This window comes from Gavialis gangeticus, unplaced genomic scaffold (assembly GCF_001723915.1).
Source record: "Gavialis gangeticus isolate Ggan-Ray unplaced genomic scaffold, GavGan_comp1, whole genome shotgun sequence".
Taxonomy (NCBI): domain Eukaryota; kingdom Metazoa; phylum Chordata; order Crocodylia; family Gavialidae; genus Gavialis; species Gavialis gangeticus.
In genome coordinates, this window is record NW_017729022.1 from 126786960 (window position 1) to 126805203 (window position 18244).

General features: G+C 44.0%; 1 protein-coding gene across 3 annotated transcripts in view; it reads right to left on the reverse strand.

Moving 5' to 3' along the window:
• Positions 1–5361: 5361 nt before the first annotated feature.
• Positions 5362–18244, reverse strand: part of POLR3F (RNA polymerase III subunit F) — a 13364-nt gene continuing 481 nt past the window's right edge. The window contains exons 2-9 of one of the 3 annotated variants that reach the window (XM_019516142.1): positions 17795–17912; positions 15060–15127; positions 14442–14509; positions 13446–13558; positions 11898–12041; positions 10751–10822; positions 9347–9538; positions 5362–6486 (exon numbers count right to left, since the gene is read on the reverse strand). In XM_019516142.1, the coding sequence (XP_019371687.1) occupies positions 6409–6486; positions 9347–9538; positions 10751–10822; positions 11898–12041; positions 13446–13558; positions 14442–14509; positions 15060–15127; positions 17795–17912 (853 nt within the window). In that variant the 3' untranslated portion in view covers positions 5362–6408. Of the gene's footprint in view, positions 6487–9346; positions 9539–10714; positions 10823–11897; positions 12042–13445; positions 13559–14441; positions 14510–15059; positions 15128–17794; positions 17913–18244 lie in introns of all 3 variants that reach the window. The other 2 variants (XM_019516141.1, XM_019516143.1) reach the window with 2 other exon arrangements.

Consider the following 18244-nt stretch of genomic DNA (forward strand, 5'->3'; position numbering starts at 1 on the left):
CCCGGGGTCTCCATGGAAACTGGCCCACACAGGCAGGGTGGCAGGGCAGATGGGATGGGGCCATCGGCAGGTTGGGAGCAGCATCTGGGAACAGGATGGGTGGGCAGAGTTGGGGCTAGGATTACAGAGAGGTGACAGAATGGGGCTGGAGCCCAGGCTTGTCATCCACTCCTGGCATGCCTCTCCCCATGGCACCAGCTGCTCATCATGCTGGACGGGCAGAGGGGGGGAAGTAGGCCAGAAGGTAGAGCTGGAGCCCTGCACATTGGGGCAGGAGCTGCCCAGCTGCAGCTTCCTCCCCACCTGGCTGGGTGTGTGGTGCCCGGCCTGCATCCATAAGGCAGCCAGAACTTCCGTATGCTACCTGCTGCACCTTCAGGAAGAGGAGCAGCCAGTACCAAATGGCTGCAGCTACACCAAGAGCAGCCCCACCAGGAAGCTGTCCTCACTGGCCAGGGCTGGGATGTCAGAGGGCACAGGCAGGAGTGTGGCATGGGCTCCCTTGGGTGGGAGTAGGCAGGGCTAGGTCCCATGTGGAGCACTGCAGGGGCAGGCGCAGGCCAGATTCAATTAAATTCATGGCTGCCTGCCCGCAGACTGGATCCAATCAGTAAGCAAGCCAAATCCAGCCTGTGGACTGTATTTTGCCCACCCCTGCCCTAAAGCCTGCTTGATGATGTCATCAACTTCCCTTTTTGATTTGAGCCAATAAGAATTCTAGGACCTGGAAGAAAAACTGCAAGTGACAGCAGATTCCCAGCATGGCTAGCAGCAGTGACCACTATAATGCAACACATCTTTTTTCCATGTCAGTTCTGCACTTTCTTTAAACAAGAGTCAATATGGCATCACTGCACTTTGTCTAGATGATTTTCTTACTGCATTTCCTCCCACCAGATTTCAGTCCAAGGTAGGGCAACACAACAGCTGCTGCTTATTGCTTTTCTGTCACCCTTTTGAGATGTATTTTCTCTGCACCTCTCATTTTTGTGTACCCTGTGTCAAACAGGAGTAAAAAGGAAATCTGGGTCAAGTGGACACTCCAGGAGGGCTGACTGGAGGCCTGAGAAGCATCTCATTACTGTAATAGAGCTGGTCAACTTAGACTGAAGTGTAATACAACTTGCAGATTTTTCCAGCACATCAAGGTTATTTTACCCACCATGGACATGTCAAACTTCTATTCTAAGGCAGCCAGATTCATCAAAGGGGAAGTCTCATTAAATTGGGATATGGCCTTTCCCCCCCTTTTATAGTTTAAGAATCTTTAAGATATTTTTGTTGCAGGCATTACAGTTGTTATAATCATTTACCCTTGCAAATAAAAAAAAGAAAGGTAATAAGACTTTGACATAGCAAGGATGGCTAGTGATCTCTGCAGGGCAGGAAGAGCTGTTCCAGCTTTGGCAGCAGTGCCTCCCAGCCATGCAGAGATCAGGATTGGCATGGATTGCTGCGGGGTGGGGAAAGCAGACCAAATCTCTGCAAGGCGAGGCAGATGCCCCCTGAAGCCAGGACAGTTTTCCCTGCCCTGCAGCAATCAGGACCAGTCCTGATCTCCTCGCAGCTGGGAGACAGCTGCCCTCAGAGTTGGTACAGCTCTCCCCACCCCATAGAGATTGGGACTGGCCCCCATGTCCCCTGCCAGCCCAGGACTGGCACTTGGGGAAGCCTGGAGCTCCCCATGGCTGCTACAGGAGAAACAGAGCAGGGGCACCCCTGGACTGACCTACTCCCATCAGGAGCAAATTTGATCCTAACGGGTGCATATTCAAATGTATACCTAGGCAGTTTAATGTGCTTGAACTTTCTGTGCAGAAAATTAAATTGCATGTATAGACACATCCACACTAGCTATTAAAAAGCCATTCTACTAGCTGCTAGAGGGAAGATAGAGGCAATTTACCTAGATAGACAGTAGATGGCACTCTTTAAGCAGCAAATCAATCTAACAGGTCTTTGAATAGGTGTAGTCAAATCTAACTGAAAAATCATCAGCAGTGTTAAAAACCACAATAGAAAACTGAATGAGTCATAGAGAAAGTAAGTCACTATCAAAGATCCTGGTGTGGCATTACTGATAGAATTTATAAACTTTGTGGACTTTTTTGAGGGCTATTAATGTTAAAGAGCAGCTGCCAGCTATGCACTATCAGGCTACTGAAATTACCGTCTAGGAAGTAAGGCAAATCTTGCTTTTGACTTCACCTGTAAAAACTCAGCCTTCAGGTATGACTACTGTCTGTTGGATTCAGAGCTATTGTCTGTGCTGACCCACCTACCCAATTTCTACTATTTGAACTTGAACCTTCTGATGAGGTTTGCACTGATGAAGTCTTCAGGATTACACTCTGCTCAAACAAGTAGTTCAGTCTTTGAGGACTATGGTACAGAACTGAGGAGTATAGTACCCTCTTGGTCACTTCCATGGGTAACATCAGGATTTCATACTGGACTATAAAAGAGAAACAGCCACTTCTCAGTCAGGCACAGAAGGAATTGAAGACACCAACCTGATATTCCTTATTAGAGTTTACTTTCATTCAAAATGGAGAGGAAATTATATTAACAAGTTTGGGAAGAAATAATAGACAGATCATTCCTCCTCTTCTAAAATATACTGAAATGAGATTTTGCTGCACTGGGGGTCTGTTTTTCAGACAGGGGAGCAAAAGTGAAACAGCTGGCACCTTTCTAAAATGAATCATAGAGATGTGAGACTAGAAGGGACCTCAAGAGATTATCTAGTCCAACCAGGGATCCACCCTGCAACCTTGGTGTTACTAGCCCCAAGATGTACCCGAGTTAAATGGCTACTCAATAGCCACTGATTCTAGAAGTGTCTGAACCTCAGTTATTTCTTGGTTTATTTGTATAGGAGTGATACCTAAGGGTTCCCAGGCAAATCAGTGTGAAATTGTACAAGTAACTGGAAGATATGGGGCTGTTTCCCAATAGAGGCTGTCCCAAACTGCAAAAAGAAGAAACTGACTTTCCATTGGCCATACACCGCAAAACTAACATAATACTTTCCTGGACTTGGAGCCATCTACTTATTTTCAGTGCCATATGATACAGAAACACTATACAGGTTTCCCCTGATTTATGCAGGTTATTTATATGCAAATTCGCTCTTATGCAATGAGCATATTCAGACCCATAATTCATTATATGCAAGGTAAATTTGCTCTTATGCGATCAACATAGACGTCCCCATCCCTCCCCAAGCAAGTAAGTCTGTGGGGGGAGGGGAAAGCAGCATGGCCCCACTCACATCAGCCCTGACTGCAGCATCCCTGGACTGGACCATGCTCCACCCATCCCCTCGCTTATCTGCACTCACCTCTGCTCCTGGGTTGTGCTGTACCCTGGTGCAGGCAGCTGGTGTCAGCTGCTCCTGAGGCTGCTCCAGCATGGCGAGTGCTGCGCCACGCACCACCTGGGGCTCCACTTGTCCGCACTCACCCCAGCCTGTGCTGGAGTGGCCCTGGGAGTAGCCACACCAGCTGACTGCACCAGGGCACAGTGCAGCCCAGCAGCTACAGGCAGCTGGCATAGGCTGCTCCCACGGCTGCTGCAGCAGGAGCTGGGGTGAGTGGGGACAGGTAGAGCCCCAGGTGCCTTGGGGCACAGTGCAGCCCAGCAGCTGCAGGCAGCTGGCACCAGCTGCTCCCCAGGCTGCTGTAGCCAGGGCTGGAATGAGTGGCACTCTGTTCCCTCTGCTTTGCTGCCTTGTGCAGCCCCAAGAGTGGCACCCTTCCCTCCTCCCCTTCCCTAGTCCCATCCTCACTCCCTCCCCACCCACCATGGGAGCCTACCCCTATTTGTTACATTGTAAAGTGTGTTCGCTTTATGTAAATTCAGTTTATGCGCCGTTCTCTGGGAACACATGTACTGCATAAAATCAAGGGAAACCTGTATAAGTAAAGAGAACACACAGAAATGTCAGCGTGTGGTACAGGTCATTTCCCTGAAGTTTAGAAAGAACGTACAACATAACATGCTCTACCAGTGTGGAAGGCCACCACAGCCCAGGAACCCCGTGTTAAGTCCTGTCTAAATGCAGAACAGAGACAGCATTATATTTTAGTGCTAATTATCCTTTCTTGACCTTCTATGGATCCATGGAGTGGGGATTAGAGCCGTCAACAGTGACAGAAGGGCAAAACAGGCTGGGAAAGAGAAACTTCCATTCATTTTGTGGTAAACTTCTGCTTGTAAACAGTCTCCCCTTGCCATTACTGGAAGACAAGGTGCTACAAAAGAAATGAAACCATGAAAAAAACTGCTCCAAGCTACAGTCTACTCTACATGCTGCTTATCTGGCCCATTCCCACAACAATGCAAACAGCTTGACCACACTTGTTGAACAGCACTTGCCTGGCAGCTCTGCAAGTTTCTGGGGCTCCCCCTGCCTTCCTGTGTTTCATTGCTTTTCTGTTACTTAAGACTGGAACCTTTTGGTGTTTAGGACCATCTGTTTTTCCATGGAGGGGGGTGGCAGATGGGAAATAGGAAGTGTTCTAGGCATAACCATACTGCATATCAGTGAGTAAAAGAGACAGGAGGCAGAGTGATTTAGAGGAGATGGGGCTGCCAATCGGAGAGGATTCAGAGCAGAAATCCCCCGACAGTTCTTCCTATAGCACAAAAGTGCACCAAAGTTAGAGCAGTTGTACCAGAGGGACCAGCCGGCCTTTCCCCACGTCATTTCTTTATATTGTTAATTTATTGTTGCAATGATTGTGGTAGGGAAGAAACACTCTTTATCTATAAAACAGACAGCTCATGCAAACTTCCTCTGTAATGACCTGTTCCAACAGGAAGCTTGGAGCAGCAAAAGGATACTTCCAGGCCAATTCGAGTCCTTGGCCTTTTTACCCCTGACTGCTAACAAGCAAGATCTGGACCCCTGCTAAGTATGTAGATTGCCTTCAAGACCACCTTCCAGATGAGTTTTGGTCACTATTAGTTTAGCTTGATTTGAACTAACCAGAGGGTTAAAACTTCTAGTCTATACTAAACATGCCACCCTCACTTTTGTAACATGTATTACTAAACACTGCAATACTTTTGCAAACAAAAAGATGTCTTTTCCTGAGTAGTTGTTTAATCACTGAAGGACATGAGTGATAACAAGCTCATATACTCAACTAGGGTGATGAAGTAGCACAAAAAATTGGTGTTCATAGCCTTGTTTAAGTTGCACATGATCATCTGAATCCATGTCAGAAAAATACCTACAACTCAAGATCTGGCACAGCTACTACCCTCTGTTCCCAATAAGCTAACTAATATTTACCAGCCAGCATACAGATCAAGACAATGCAGTCCACAAAAGGAACAGCTGAACACAGGCTATTGATAAATTATATTCTCAAAGTAGCATCAGAGAAGAAGGGAAGGAATGCAAAGATAAAGGTTTCACAGGGCTTCCAATCCACAAGAAAGAAAGAGAACAACAGGTTTTGACAACATACGGATGACAGATTTCGCCCTTAAACCACAACACAAGGCCAAGAGAACAGATTAACGTACAGGACAACAGTAGCAAGAGTTTTCACATCATCCATGAAAAATACTATAGCTAACAGACAGCAGGGATTTCTCTCTTCCAGAGGTACCTTTATTCCTTAAAGTAATTTATTTGAATACTTTGCCCCATATCCCAGTTGCACAATTAGCCACCAGATGAGATTGACACAGACTAACATAAAGCTTTTTATGGTTGTTTGCCAAGTGGAACACAGAGCTAAGCACCAGGTACCCACCAGCAGATTATGGTACAATAGCAGGAATGGAGAAAACAAGCCCATGTAGAAGAGGTTAGTCAATGAGAGTTTAATTAAACTCAAGGTGAAAGGAGGATGAGAAGGAATCAGCTAGTGATGCTGGACCACCTGCTTAGAACAGCTGTGGTATTACAATTTAAGCCCCCAACCAGACTTGGGCTATCCCTGGAGTAAGGTGCTGCCTTTCAGACTGGGACTTTCTTCTTCAGTATTACTGGTCTGAAGACAAAATTTGGGACCGATATCCTTTATCAATGTTAAAGCAAATGACTCATTTTCAAGCCTATGGTAGAGTGCTGTACAGAAACCCTCAGGATTTTATAATACACCAGAACCATTTGTGGCATCTGTCACACAAGTGTTCCTTCATTTTCTGTGCAGCAACAGGTCTAGGTTTCTACCAGTAACTTGATCTTACTGAGTTCATGGCTTTTAGTCCCCGGTCACAGCTGCTAATAAACGAATATGTTGCTTCTTCATGTGTTTAAAAACAAATGAACTTCATATCCTGAAGTTGCTTACAAAAAAAATCATCATCCAGGGTTAAAAAAAAGCAAGCTGGATCACCAACTTAGGCTGCAAAGTGTGGACACAGTTCATAGGTTTTACTCTGCTACTAAAATTCTAGCCATTCTGTCATATAAATACAGTTTGATGGGGAAATCTCACCACCTTCATGGCAATCATCAAAAACCTATGGAAAAACATGAAAACAAGGTTAAGATTCACCACATATTGCGAGCACAAACCAACTGCAAGTAAAAGTCTTCCATGTTCTCTCCACAGAGAAGCAGACCAAGAATTAGGGGGCACTTTTCCATGTGCTGCAGGGGTGGGCGGCAGGGGGCAGTGTTTTAATTAGTGGCTCCGAAAGCTCATCCAATTAAAGTGCTGCCGCACCTTCTGTATCAGCATCTGCATGCTAAAAATGAGCTTTAGTTCAAGCACCCTGCCGCTATTTTTAAGCATGGGGATGATGATACATGAAATGGAGGAGACTGCTGGAGTGCTGCAATTCCCACACTCCAGTGGACTTGATTAACCAAGTCTGCACTGACATGCTGGAATTCCCATATGTTGGAGCAGCCTCCATGTTCATGTGTAGGCGCCCAGGAACTGCATCAAATCCCAACAATGATAAAGATTTCTACTTGTATTACACTGACACTCGGGGTCTTGAATGGGGTCATTTTATGCTGATTCTACATGCAGAGAAAGCAGTTGACAGCCCCAGCCTTGAATAGGTTATAATCTAGAGCAGTGATTCTCACCTAGGGTACCAGGACACCTTGGGATGCTGCAAAGTATTTTGAAGGGTGGTGTGAGGAGATAAACACAGACGTAGGCTTCTCTCTCCCTGGCTGGTGCCCCACCCTAACCACCCAGCCTCTCTGCAAGGAGGTAAATCCTATAATAAGTTAGCTTTTGAAATGAGGTGCAGCTCTATTCTTAAAAGTCGTGGAAGGGTACCTTGAGGTTGAAGACCAATGATCTAGAGAGAAAAGGCACAGGTGTTCAGGAAGTAAAACAGTTTGCCAAATGACTCAGATGAGAACAGAAAACCCCAGTCTCATGACTCCTAAGTCTAGTGCTCTCTCCACTGTAATATACTGTCAACGAATCAAGAATGTAACAGTGAAACAACTACTTTAGGGGTTTTACATGCAAAAAAAAAAATCTTTCAGGTGCTTATGAGCAGCAGTTGTAGAAATTCCACTACATTCACTAGCACGCTGTGCAAGAGCACCAGGGCAAAGAGTATAATGAAGAGTGGTCAGAGAGAAGCTAGGCTAAAAATGTTAATTGTTTCCTATCCATGTTGTAAAAGAAACACTTTTAGAAATCATTTATAGTTTATGTTTTACTTACTATTCATTTTTACATTTCTCAACAGAAGACACCGACAGTAAAGTGACAGTGTCACTTTAAAGTTCTCAGCCAGTATAACAAAGTTGCAGATTTTTGCTGGTTAATCTGAAAGGAAAACTGCTGCTAAAGGTTGGAGAGTCCCCCCCTCCCCCCTTGCTTAAATTTAGGGATGGATTTTTATTTATTTATTTTTTAAATAAAAACTACATTTTGGGGCACACCCAATTTGACATTGTCCTTCTAACATGCAATAAAGGAGAAGAGAGGAAACATGAAGAAAAAACTTCATGGCCCAAATGAAAGGATCAATCGTATTTACTCCATAACAAAGGCATTTACTTGATTTATTATACTAATTTAATTTAATTCATTATACTATAAACTTCTCTCTCGCTCACTTAAATGAAGTGTATATGTCTGTATGTAACTTGAGAATGGCTGGTTCTGTCTACTCTAAACCTTCCAAAATCACTGAATACCACCTGAAGAAAATTACAGGCAGGTTTTTTCACTTGACCCTTTTTGGGGCTTCCATCAACTGGGATTACTTTGCTTCTCAGATAAACTGGTACCACTCCATTTTGGATGCAGTGAATTCAGATCAATTGCCATTATTACATGGACACTTGCCTTTTTTTTCCACTCCACGTTAAATATTAAATGTTATGCTATGTTCTTTAAAAATAAAGCAACATTTTTTACCTAAAATATGTTATACTAAGTTCTTTGAAAATAAACAAACAGTGCAATTACAAAAATAACAACCTAGGCAAAGAACGGGTACTTCAGCTAGTTATGTGGCACCAAACTGACTAGCACCATGACTTTAAAGGACCTAGGGGTAACACTAGCTAGACCATAGTATGAACATGAGCTGTCAGTGCGATCCTGTAGCCAGCAGGGCAAACAATACTCTGGAATGCATCAACCGATGCATCTCAAGCAAAACCAAGGAAGTGATTCCTTCCCTTTACTCAGCACTGGTGAGACCGCAGCTGGAGTACCATGTCCAGTTCTGGGTGTCACACTTCAACAAGGACATGGAAAAGCTTGAAAGAGTCCAGAGAAGAGCCACCTGTATGATCAGAGACTTGAGTGGCAAGCCATACAAGGAAAGGCTGAGGAAACTGGGACTCTTCAGCCTAAAAAAAGAGAAAGCTAAGAGGGGACTTGGTAGCACCTTACTGCTACACTAAGGGAGTACATCAAGGGTTTAGCAAACAACTGTTCACCAAGGCACCCTTGGGGAAAAGCAGGAGTAATGGCCACAAAACTCTTGGAAGACCATTTCAGACTCAACATTAGGAAAAACTTCTTTACTGTCAGGGTGTCCAGACCGTGGAATAAGCTCCCTCCAGAGGCGGTGGAATTGCCTCCCCTGGAAATCTTCAAGAGGAAACTGGATGTCACCTAGCTGGGGTCACCTGACCCCAGTTGTCTTTCCTGCCTAGTACAGGAGAGCTGTACCCAATGATCTTGCGAGGTCCCTTTCAGCCCCGTACAGTTGATTAATCTATGTTATATAATTTATTATACTATTATTAACCCTAATTTATTATACTATAACTATTTGAAGTCAATGGGATAGTGCACATATGTAAGCTTAAGAGTGTGCCTAACTTTCTACAAGAACTTTATATCTGTAAGCACCTCTTCCCTCCCCACAGCCCCAGCAAGCCACTTACTGGGCAGAGACCACAGGGGGTCCGAACCAGTCCAGTAGGTTGTATGATAGGGTTGACAGCTCTGTACAGTTTCATTTGTCCGTCCACACTACCCACTGTCCCTTCCTTTGCAGCAATGATGGTCATCTCCACCTTTCCATCATAGATGAGTGTGTTTAAAATGGTTTCAATGTCCTCCATTGACAGTTCCACCTAAAAGAAAAACAAACATTGGGAACAAGGGAAGGCAGATGTTACCAAATCCTAAAGACCAAAAAACAAAGGTAAATTTTTATTACTGCTGAGTCTTTACAGTGTAGTTTAAGTCCAGATAGGTGCATGTAGCTTCCAATGGCTATAAAAAGGATATAATAAAGTTAGAAGCAGACAAAAACTAGTCAAATTCTTGTTGTTTTTTCAAAGTCCTTAAGATTAAGCTGGCCTATCATGTATATTTCCTAAGTGGCATTCCCCCATGCACCTCCAATTTCTGTAATACTTCAGATACGGTGCAATTCCCACTCTACATGGAACTGACTGTCATTTTCTCACTCTTAAGATGAGCTGCCTTGCAAGCTCCAGGCCACACCTGGAGTACTGTGTCCAGTTTTGCTGCCCCCCCCCCAGAAAGGATATGGACAGATTGGAGAGAGTCCAGCAGAGGGCAATGAAAATGGTTCGGGGGCTGGGGGCCATGACTTCTGGGGACAGGCTGAGGGAACTGGGCTTTTTAAGTCTGAAGAAGAGAAGGTTGAGGGGGGATTTAATAGCAGCCTTTAACTACCTGAAGGTGGTTCCAAAGAGGATGGAACTAGACTGCTGTCAGTGGTGGCAGATGACAGAACAAGGAGCAGTGGCAGCAAGGGAGGCTTAGGTTAGCTATTAGGAAAAAACTCTCTCACTAGGAGGGTGGTGAAACACTGGAATGAGTTACCTAGAAAGGTGGTGGAATCTCCATCTTTTTAGGTTTTTAAGGCCTTACTCGACAAAGCCCTAGCTAGAATGATCTCGTTGGGGCTGGTCCTGCTTTGAACAAGGGGTTGGACTAGATGGCCTCCTGAGGTCTCTTCCAACCCTAATTTTCTATGATTCTAAGCTGTCTGCCTCCATAATGCCTAACCCACACTACCTATCCCCCTACCACTGCCTTCCTCAGTACAGTGATGTGGGGGATGAATTTAAGAAGATCCTCCAATAATTAGATACTATACATGGGAAATGAAAATACATTTAAAATTTTTCATGTATAGAAACTAATTATTGGGAGTCATCTTAAATTCAAGGTTGCCTTGGATTTAGGTAAATATGGTACATTAAGTTGAGGAATTGGGCCTGAGGGTTGATCATCATCAGCCATTTGGAAAGCAGTAAGTTGAATGTCATGCTGACCTTGCTGATCCCCAACTCACAAATGTATTTCCACACCTCGTGGGATGAAGCAAAAGAACTGTTTCTCTGTATCATCGGGTTCTGTTTGCTTTCTCGAGCTGCTTCTGCCTAGGAAAAGGTGAACAGGAGCAAAACAAAACAAGAGAAACAAAAAGAAAAACACAGTTACTGCTCACTGTCATGAGAAAACCTCTACAAAGAGATGGTATAAAAGCAGGAGTGGGTAAAATGTGGCCTGCAGGCCGGATGTGGCCTGCCAGGCCATTCTATCCAGCCTGCAGGGCCCCTAAAAATTTAGAAAATTAATATTTATCTGCCCCTGGCTGCCTGTCATGTAGCCCTCCACGGCTTGACAAAACTCAGTAAGTGGCCCTCCGCTCAAAATAATTGCCCACCCTGGTATAAGGTATTTCCCAGACACCTGTCTACAGTGCTTTCCAGAGACCATATTTTTCTGCAGCAGATAAAAGACTCCACAAATTATGATGCACAATGTACATTAAGTGGCAACTTACAAGTCAAGCACCATATACAATCAGATAAATACATTAATGAGAAAGGGCAAGTACCATTCTGAATCTCATTTACAGAGGTAAAATATCAGCCAGACAGATATGTGTACTATACATTCTGATGGGCAAGTGCAACTCATAGGTTGTTAGGGGCTGGAAGGGACCTTGTAGATCATCAGGTCCAGTCCCCCTGCACTAGGCAGGAAAAAACAACTGGGGTCAAGAAGATGAAGGCTGTTTCCCTCAAGTTGGGGCAGGAGGTACTGATTTCTAGGCAGAGTCTGCAATAATCAGAGCCAAACACTTCTTCCCTCCCCTCTCCTCCAATCCCCCCATAGAAAAAGCTAATTTGTTTCTTCCTATACAATTTGAAAAACACATCTGGCGGAATGAGGCTTTTTTTTTTTTCCAAAAAAGGTAAGAATTATAGGTTTAAAGGAGAGCTCCACTATGTTTGCACTATCAATACAAGTAAAAACCAGCCAAGAATTACAGCCCAGCAACTATGCAACAAAGTCTACTTTTCTATATTAAGAGTTATATAAAAATCTTTCAGCAACAGGGTTTTACATAAAAATAATTACTTGGAAAAACACCAGAAGATGGGTGTAGCAATCATAATAACAACAACAACAACAACAACAACAACAACCACCACCACCTTCTCTCACCTTGGACTGTAAGAATTTAAAACACTGTTGGTTTAATACTTCCACAAATTCAGACTCAAAGTCTTGGTCACTGTACCATGCCCCACCAGTCACAGACCGGTCAGGCTGTAGGTTGTATAACATGTACACTTTCTTCTTTGAGGCCTAGTGAAGAACACATGCAATTTTAAATAGCCAAGTTTCTTCCACATGAGAGAAGCATTTAACTAAGGACAGAAGCAATTTGTAGACAGTAGGATTCCATTTGCTCTGAAATGAAGAGATCATGCCAACTGCCAGCTGCCCGAGGGGAGAGGCCACTCCAGCAGCCTCCTCAGAGGCATGCAGGAGCAGTCCCAGCAGCCAGTGCAGGCAGGCTTCAAGCCCCACCCCACACTGAACAGCAAATGTTACTTATGTTTGCTTACAAGTGCTATAAGTTAGCGTGCAAGTCAAACACAATAGTTCAAGCGCTTCTGTCAGGGGTTTTTTGAACATCTGCACTTAGACAAAGCTCCAATAATTCCAAAGCAGGGCATTATGCAGCATGTAGCAAAGTAGGCAAGCTTTGGCAAGGGATAGCGATTATGGACTCAGCAGTAAATTAAGAAAAGGGTTTTATTACATTGAACTGAGATGCATACTGAACATGTTTTCAAGGAAAAATTACTGAAAATTCATTAAAATGCAGCAACAAGTGACAAAAGCATTTCACATTATGTACACAACATATACTCTGCCTTTCCCAAGAACTGAAGGGCAAATAGGCTGCAAAAGCCACACCATAAATAGTTCGCATATTCCACAGCTGGCATTTATAAACTGGGTTAAATGCTTTTGCAACTCTTTAAAGTTTATGAGTATAACAAGATGCATTTAAAATCTATCCCTCTTCCAAGCAATTCTTAAACATACTTGCTTAAATTTGGTTCTGAATACAAATGCTTAGTTTATCCTACTCATTTCTAGCGTTGCGATTCAGAAATCACACACATCCATTTAAGAGAACAATGTTTAAAAAAAAGTTTGACTGCAAAATGGTCTGGGAAGGACGAAGCAAGGAAGTTTTAATTTGACCTAAACAACACATAGCAATAACAAGGTAGGATTTTAGTACAATTCCCAGTTTCTCTTCACTAAAGCCATCACGCCTCTATGCATATGTAATATTTTTGCTTGAATTGCAACTTATATCCCAGTCCTTCATGGCTTTACAAAGAAGTTAAAATACTGCCTGCAATTTGGAGAGGAGCAAGCTGCTACACATAGGGCATGTTTACATGTGATGCTGCATCACAGTAGCAAAGCACTCCCTCGTTATAGCACGCTACTATGGCAACACAGCAGCTAAAAATAACCACGTGCAGCCTGCATGGCGCAGTACAGGTTGTTTCTGGGTTGTATGGCCACATGTAGATGTGCTCAGAGAAATTAAGTGACTCACCCAAGATCACAGATTCAATAACAAAGCTGGAAGAGAACACGCATTTCTTGACTGCTAGTCACCTGCTCTAACGATCACACCATGAAGCATGTATTTCAAGTAGTTAAGAACTCTGGATTACTCACCGCCACAGACTTAACAGCTTTAATGAGTTTCTTGCTCTCCAAGTTTTTCAGTATCTTGTTGATCTCTGTTAAAGGCAGATTACTTTTGTATCTAATATCCCTGCTCCAAATACCTGTTTAAAATAAAAAAGAAGAAAAGGTGTTGAATTAAAATGAATATGAACTGAGCATTATAAGCCTCAGGAACAGGTTTCGTTCTTATATCCAAATCAAGTCTCACAATGTTCCTTCCCAACTCAAAGCTCACATTATATCATTATACCACTAAACAGGATGTACTGTATGAGAACACTCATTCTACCCTCTGTCTACAGTTGCCATAAAAAGAAATTGTCTACTCTGAGGGCTTTTATGGGCAGATTCGGTTCCGGCACTGGAACAGGCTAAGATATACAGAAAAGAATAGTGAGAAACTTTCCCTCACTTTTTTAAAACAAAATAATAATTTAAGAAACACTTCAATAAAAGGTTGTGACCAAGTCACCCTTCTTGTTTGCAAGAGAGGCTATATAAAGGGGAGGCATGTGGAAATGTGGGTTTTGAGGTCAGTCTTTGAGGGGCCTTTGGCTCTGGAACTTAATCCCTCATCCCTCAGTCTGACACAGTCCTAGTCTGATGATTCTCACACACTTCAAACTGTTTCCCAGGCTTCTTAAGAAGGTTTTGGATCAGAAAGCCTCACAGGAGAGGCCATTACTTTGTGGAGAATACAAATGTTTAGTCCCAGCAGGGGGGAACAAGGGAAGGAGTTGGCTGAAGTCCTATTATAGACACCAATTCTTTAGGCTTGTTTGTTTTGGACAAGCACTTTACACCTTGGTGAGAAGCTCTTAAAATAAGCAAAAAAGTTATAACCGGTAATGCTTTGTTTATAGATCATCATGCCTTACATTGGGAAACAGCATTACACCTTCACTTCCACTCCTACCTCCACATACATTTTAAGCAACAGACCTAGTTCAAGATTATAACTAATATTCTTTGTCAGTGAGCTACCTTTGTTGCCTGCATCCTCTATAATTTGATAGACCAGCTTCTCTTGGTTGTCAGATCCCTTCATTTTACTGTAAAAGACAGATTACAAGGAGATAAGACTACTGGTTTAATTAACCTAAGAGACATAAACATAAAAAAACCTAATTCAATACACAAAAAGTGGATTTTGTTGGGGCAGGGAGAATTTGTGGGTAGGAAGGGAGAATTGCTAGGTTTGGAGGATTTCCCCTTGGAAGCAGATCTAGTCAATTTTATTCCACTTTGCACAGGCAACTTCAGATGTGAGATAACACCCTATTTTATAATCAGTGACCCCCCCATCTAGTACTCTGGTGACTTCAACTGGATTTTACCCAAGTATACAGATCTGCTCACAACATTTTATGGGGGCTATTCACCATGAGTAGCACTATGCCTGGCAATATTTACAGGATAAGGTCCAAAGGAAGCCAAAACTACATGTTGGAACAAATGAGTTAACACATGTTTTATAATAGCATCATTTCAGGATGATAGTTTTCTCGCCAAGACTGCAGTGGGAGCTGGTGAGGAGCTATAACCAAAGGACTGTTCCATTAAATAAATAAATAAATAAATAAATAAATAAATAAAGCTCACCTAGCATTTTGAGAATCTTTGATTCTGTAGAGAAGACCTGCATTGCTCCTGAGAAGGTCCAACTGTCCCTGGAAGATGGACACAAACTATTTAATCTAGTACTTGGCTCTTTGCCAAGAGCAGGAGTTTGACATTTACCTTCTATACTTTGTAGACACAAAAATGTCACTTAATTATATTTGACTAAGATGGCTGAAAAACATAATACATTTTCACCTTCTGGAAACACCATCGCATTTTAAAATCAGTTGGCTCAGCAAGTAACACCGGTCAGTAAAGGTCACAGACACTGCTCCCAGCCTCTTTCTGTAACTGGAAAACATTAACTTTTTGCTCCCTTCCAACACTGCATAAAGGCTATAAGTTCCAGTGTACACTTCCTGCAGCCTGCAATAACATGCCCATTTATTTAAACAAAAACACTAACAAATTGCCATGTGTACAGGTTAAAAGCAGCGTAACAGCTTGAAGTCTTCCTGATTTCCAATGGCAGGGTCAGAGCCTTGATCTAATAGCTAAATTAGGTCACAAGAGAATGGCTGGAGGATCATAAATAGCATAATGTTAATAGCTGTCCTCTTCCCCCAGGTCAAGTAGTCAACAATGCTCACAAAGGGGTTGTCCCATCCTTAAACACTTAACCATCATTACCTTGCCAATTATCAGACAGTCTCTTAGCGTTCCTTTTTAGAAAAAAAATCACCTGGAAAGAAAAGAGTAGTAGATTCTTTCCAGCATCATCAGACATACTCCAGGCTTTTTTAACCCAACTCAGTAAGGTCTCAGACAAGGATGTGGTGCAAAAAATTCTCCATATCAAGAACAAGCATCCCCACTGATGCTACTAGCTATTTCTCCAGCCTTTATAACTGTTGCTCATGAGGTGCTATTGTCCTGCTTTTGGGACCTGAAGGTGGCAGCTAGACACAGGCTAATCGGCTCTGCTCCCTTCTGTCTTAGAGATCACTAAGGATTAGAGGTGCAATGATACATCAGTCCATATTGTATCAGCACTGATGAAAGGAAAATTGACATTATCAGCAATCTGCTTTTTTGGCCTATGTGGCCGATAATGTCACTGATAAATGATGTCACTGGCCACAGCACGCACGTGGCCAGCTTGGAGAGCAGAGTCTGGCTAGTAAGTCTGTTGTAGGGTGGGAAGGGCATGGGGTGGGAGGTCCACAGACTGGGGCTCCTGTGGTGAGAGAGAGAGTGGGGGTGGGGCTGGGGCAGGCACTGCCCAGCCAGGGCAGGGCACGGTGTGGGACAGAGCCACGAGAGGCTCATCCCGGGGCTGCAGGGGGCAGTTCCCACCACTGTGCTCACCTGCGGGGGAGCGTGTGCCCCCCAGATCTGTGCTTGGGGCAAGGGCTGCTGTGGGCTGGGTGTGGTGCTGGGCTCTTCCCAGTGGAGAGCTTGGGCCAGGGTTGCATTTGTGTTGGGTGATGGTGGTCCCCAGCTATGCAATCCTTAAGATGTGGACAAAACAGATGGCTTCATCCAGCCCTTTCATAAGCTCAGTCCACTTCCAAATGGGATGTATAGAAAAACATTTAAACCATTTTTACCACAAAGCCTTTGGTAAAAATTGCCAACATACCCTTATTTGAGTGTACTTGCCCCTGTTGTCACAGCAACTAACATTTTCAGGACCCTAGGCTCTTCTCCACAGCACTCCCAAAGACCAGCAGGGACCAAACTGCATTCTTTCACTTCAGCATACAGATCTTGTCATCATCACCTTTGTTATCTCAAAGGACTATTGCAACAAGCTCTACCTAGGGTTGACCCTGAAGCCCACTGTACCTATTTTTTTAGCTAGGACAACATGATGACACCATATAACATCAACATGCTGTTATTAGTTGCCTGTCCACCACCATGCAGGTGAAAACTCAGAAGAGTACAGGAGCACATATCACCCCCCAAAAAAATCTTGCCTCTCACATAATTCCTGGACCATCACAGCTACAACATCACAAATACAGTACTACCATACACTTGACGCTTGGAACGAAAAGATGAGTGCAGGATACATTCAACAGTCACCTTTTGCTTCTAGTATTTATTGTGGACATCTTTTTCTACATCGAGCCATAAGTCTGGCCACTTTTAAAGCAAAAGGTCTTGTTATTATTATGACAAGACCAAGGCATGGGATTTCCTAACAGTCTGCTGACCCCAATTCACCGTCACAAACGCCCTCAGGGAAGCTGCTCTGTTCACTGTGGAGGAATGCACGGAACCTGGGTCACCATTTTGGCATAATACTGGCTGGTGCTATTTGAGCCTGTGCAGCTATACTTGGTTATGTGGGTGTTACAGAATAACAAATGCAACTAAAATTAAAGCAGATTAAGAGGTCAGAGGGAAGTTCAAAACAAAATAAAAATCAGCCTTCAATCCTGAATCTGGTAGAATTTGAGTGAAATACAGGTCCCAATGAAGCCAGTGGCAAAACTTCCTTTGACGTCAGTGGATCTTGACTTCCACTTGGTCTCCCAAGGGAATAAATTTGCTTAACAACCCAATTGTGTTATCCCTGCACTAAAGAAGAATAGCAGTACGCAGCTGCTAACACCAAACAAAACACATTTTCTGCTCTAGCCAGTCCGAAGAAGTGAGCAGGCCAGGCCCAGCTCTGCAGCCACACCTGCTCAGGAAACAAGGGTGCAGGCAGGGAGGCTGTGAGGGGATGGGCTGGTGCCCTCACCAAGCAGACGCAACCCTACCATAGAGAGCAGCCGGTTGATGGCCATGGCCCGCTGCTGGGCGTCCGTGTGGGGCATCTCGTTCTGGATCACCTGATCCGTGATGCCGTGGGGGAACTGATGGCAGAGCTCGATGATCCTGAGTGGGAAGAGGAGGAGAAGTCAGTGTGGCTTAGGGTTACCATACGTTACCATGGACCTTTCCTGGACATGTCCTGTTTTTGGGTCCTCCTATCTCTGTCTAGGCGGGTTTTTTTAAATATCAGCAAGTGTCTGGGATTCTGCTCTTCCCAACTTGCCCCAGCAGTGGGGAAAATTGACTAGAGGCTGGTCACCAGTTCTATGAGCATGGGCCCCAGCAGCTGAAGGGGTGCAGGCTGAGGGGGAGGGAGGGTGTGCCTGCCTGCTAGTGCTGGGGCTGCAGCAAGGACGGGAGCATGGGGAGCTACTGGGCAGCTGTGGGGTTGGCAG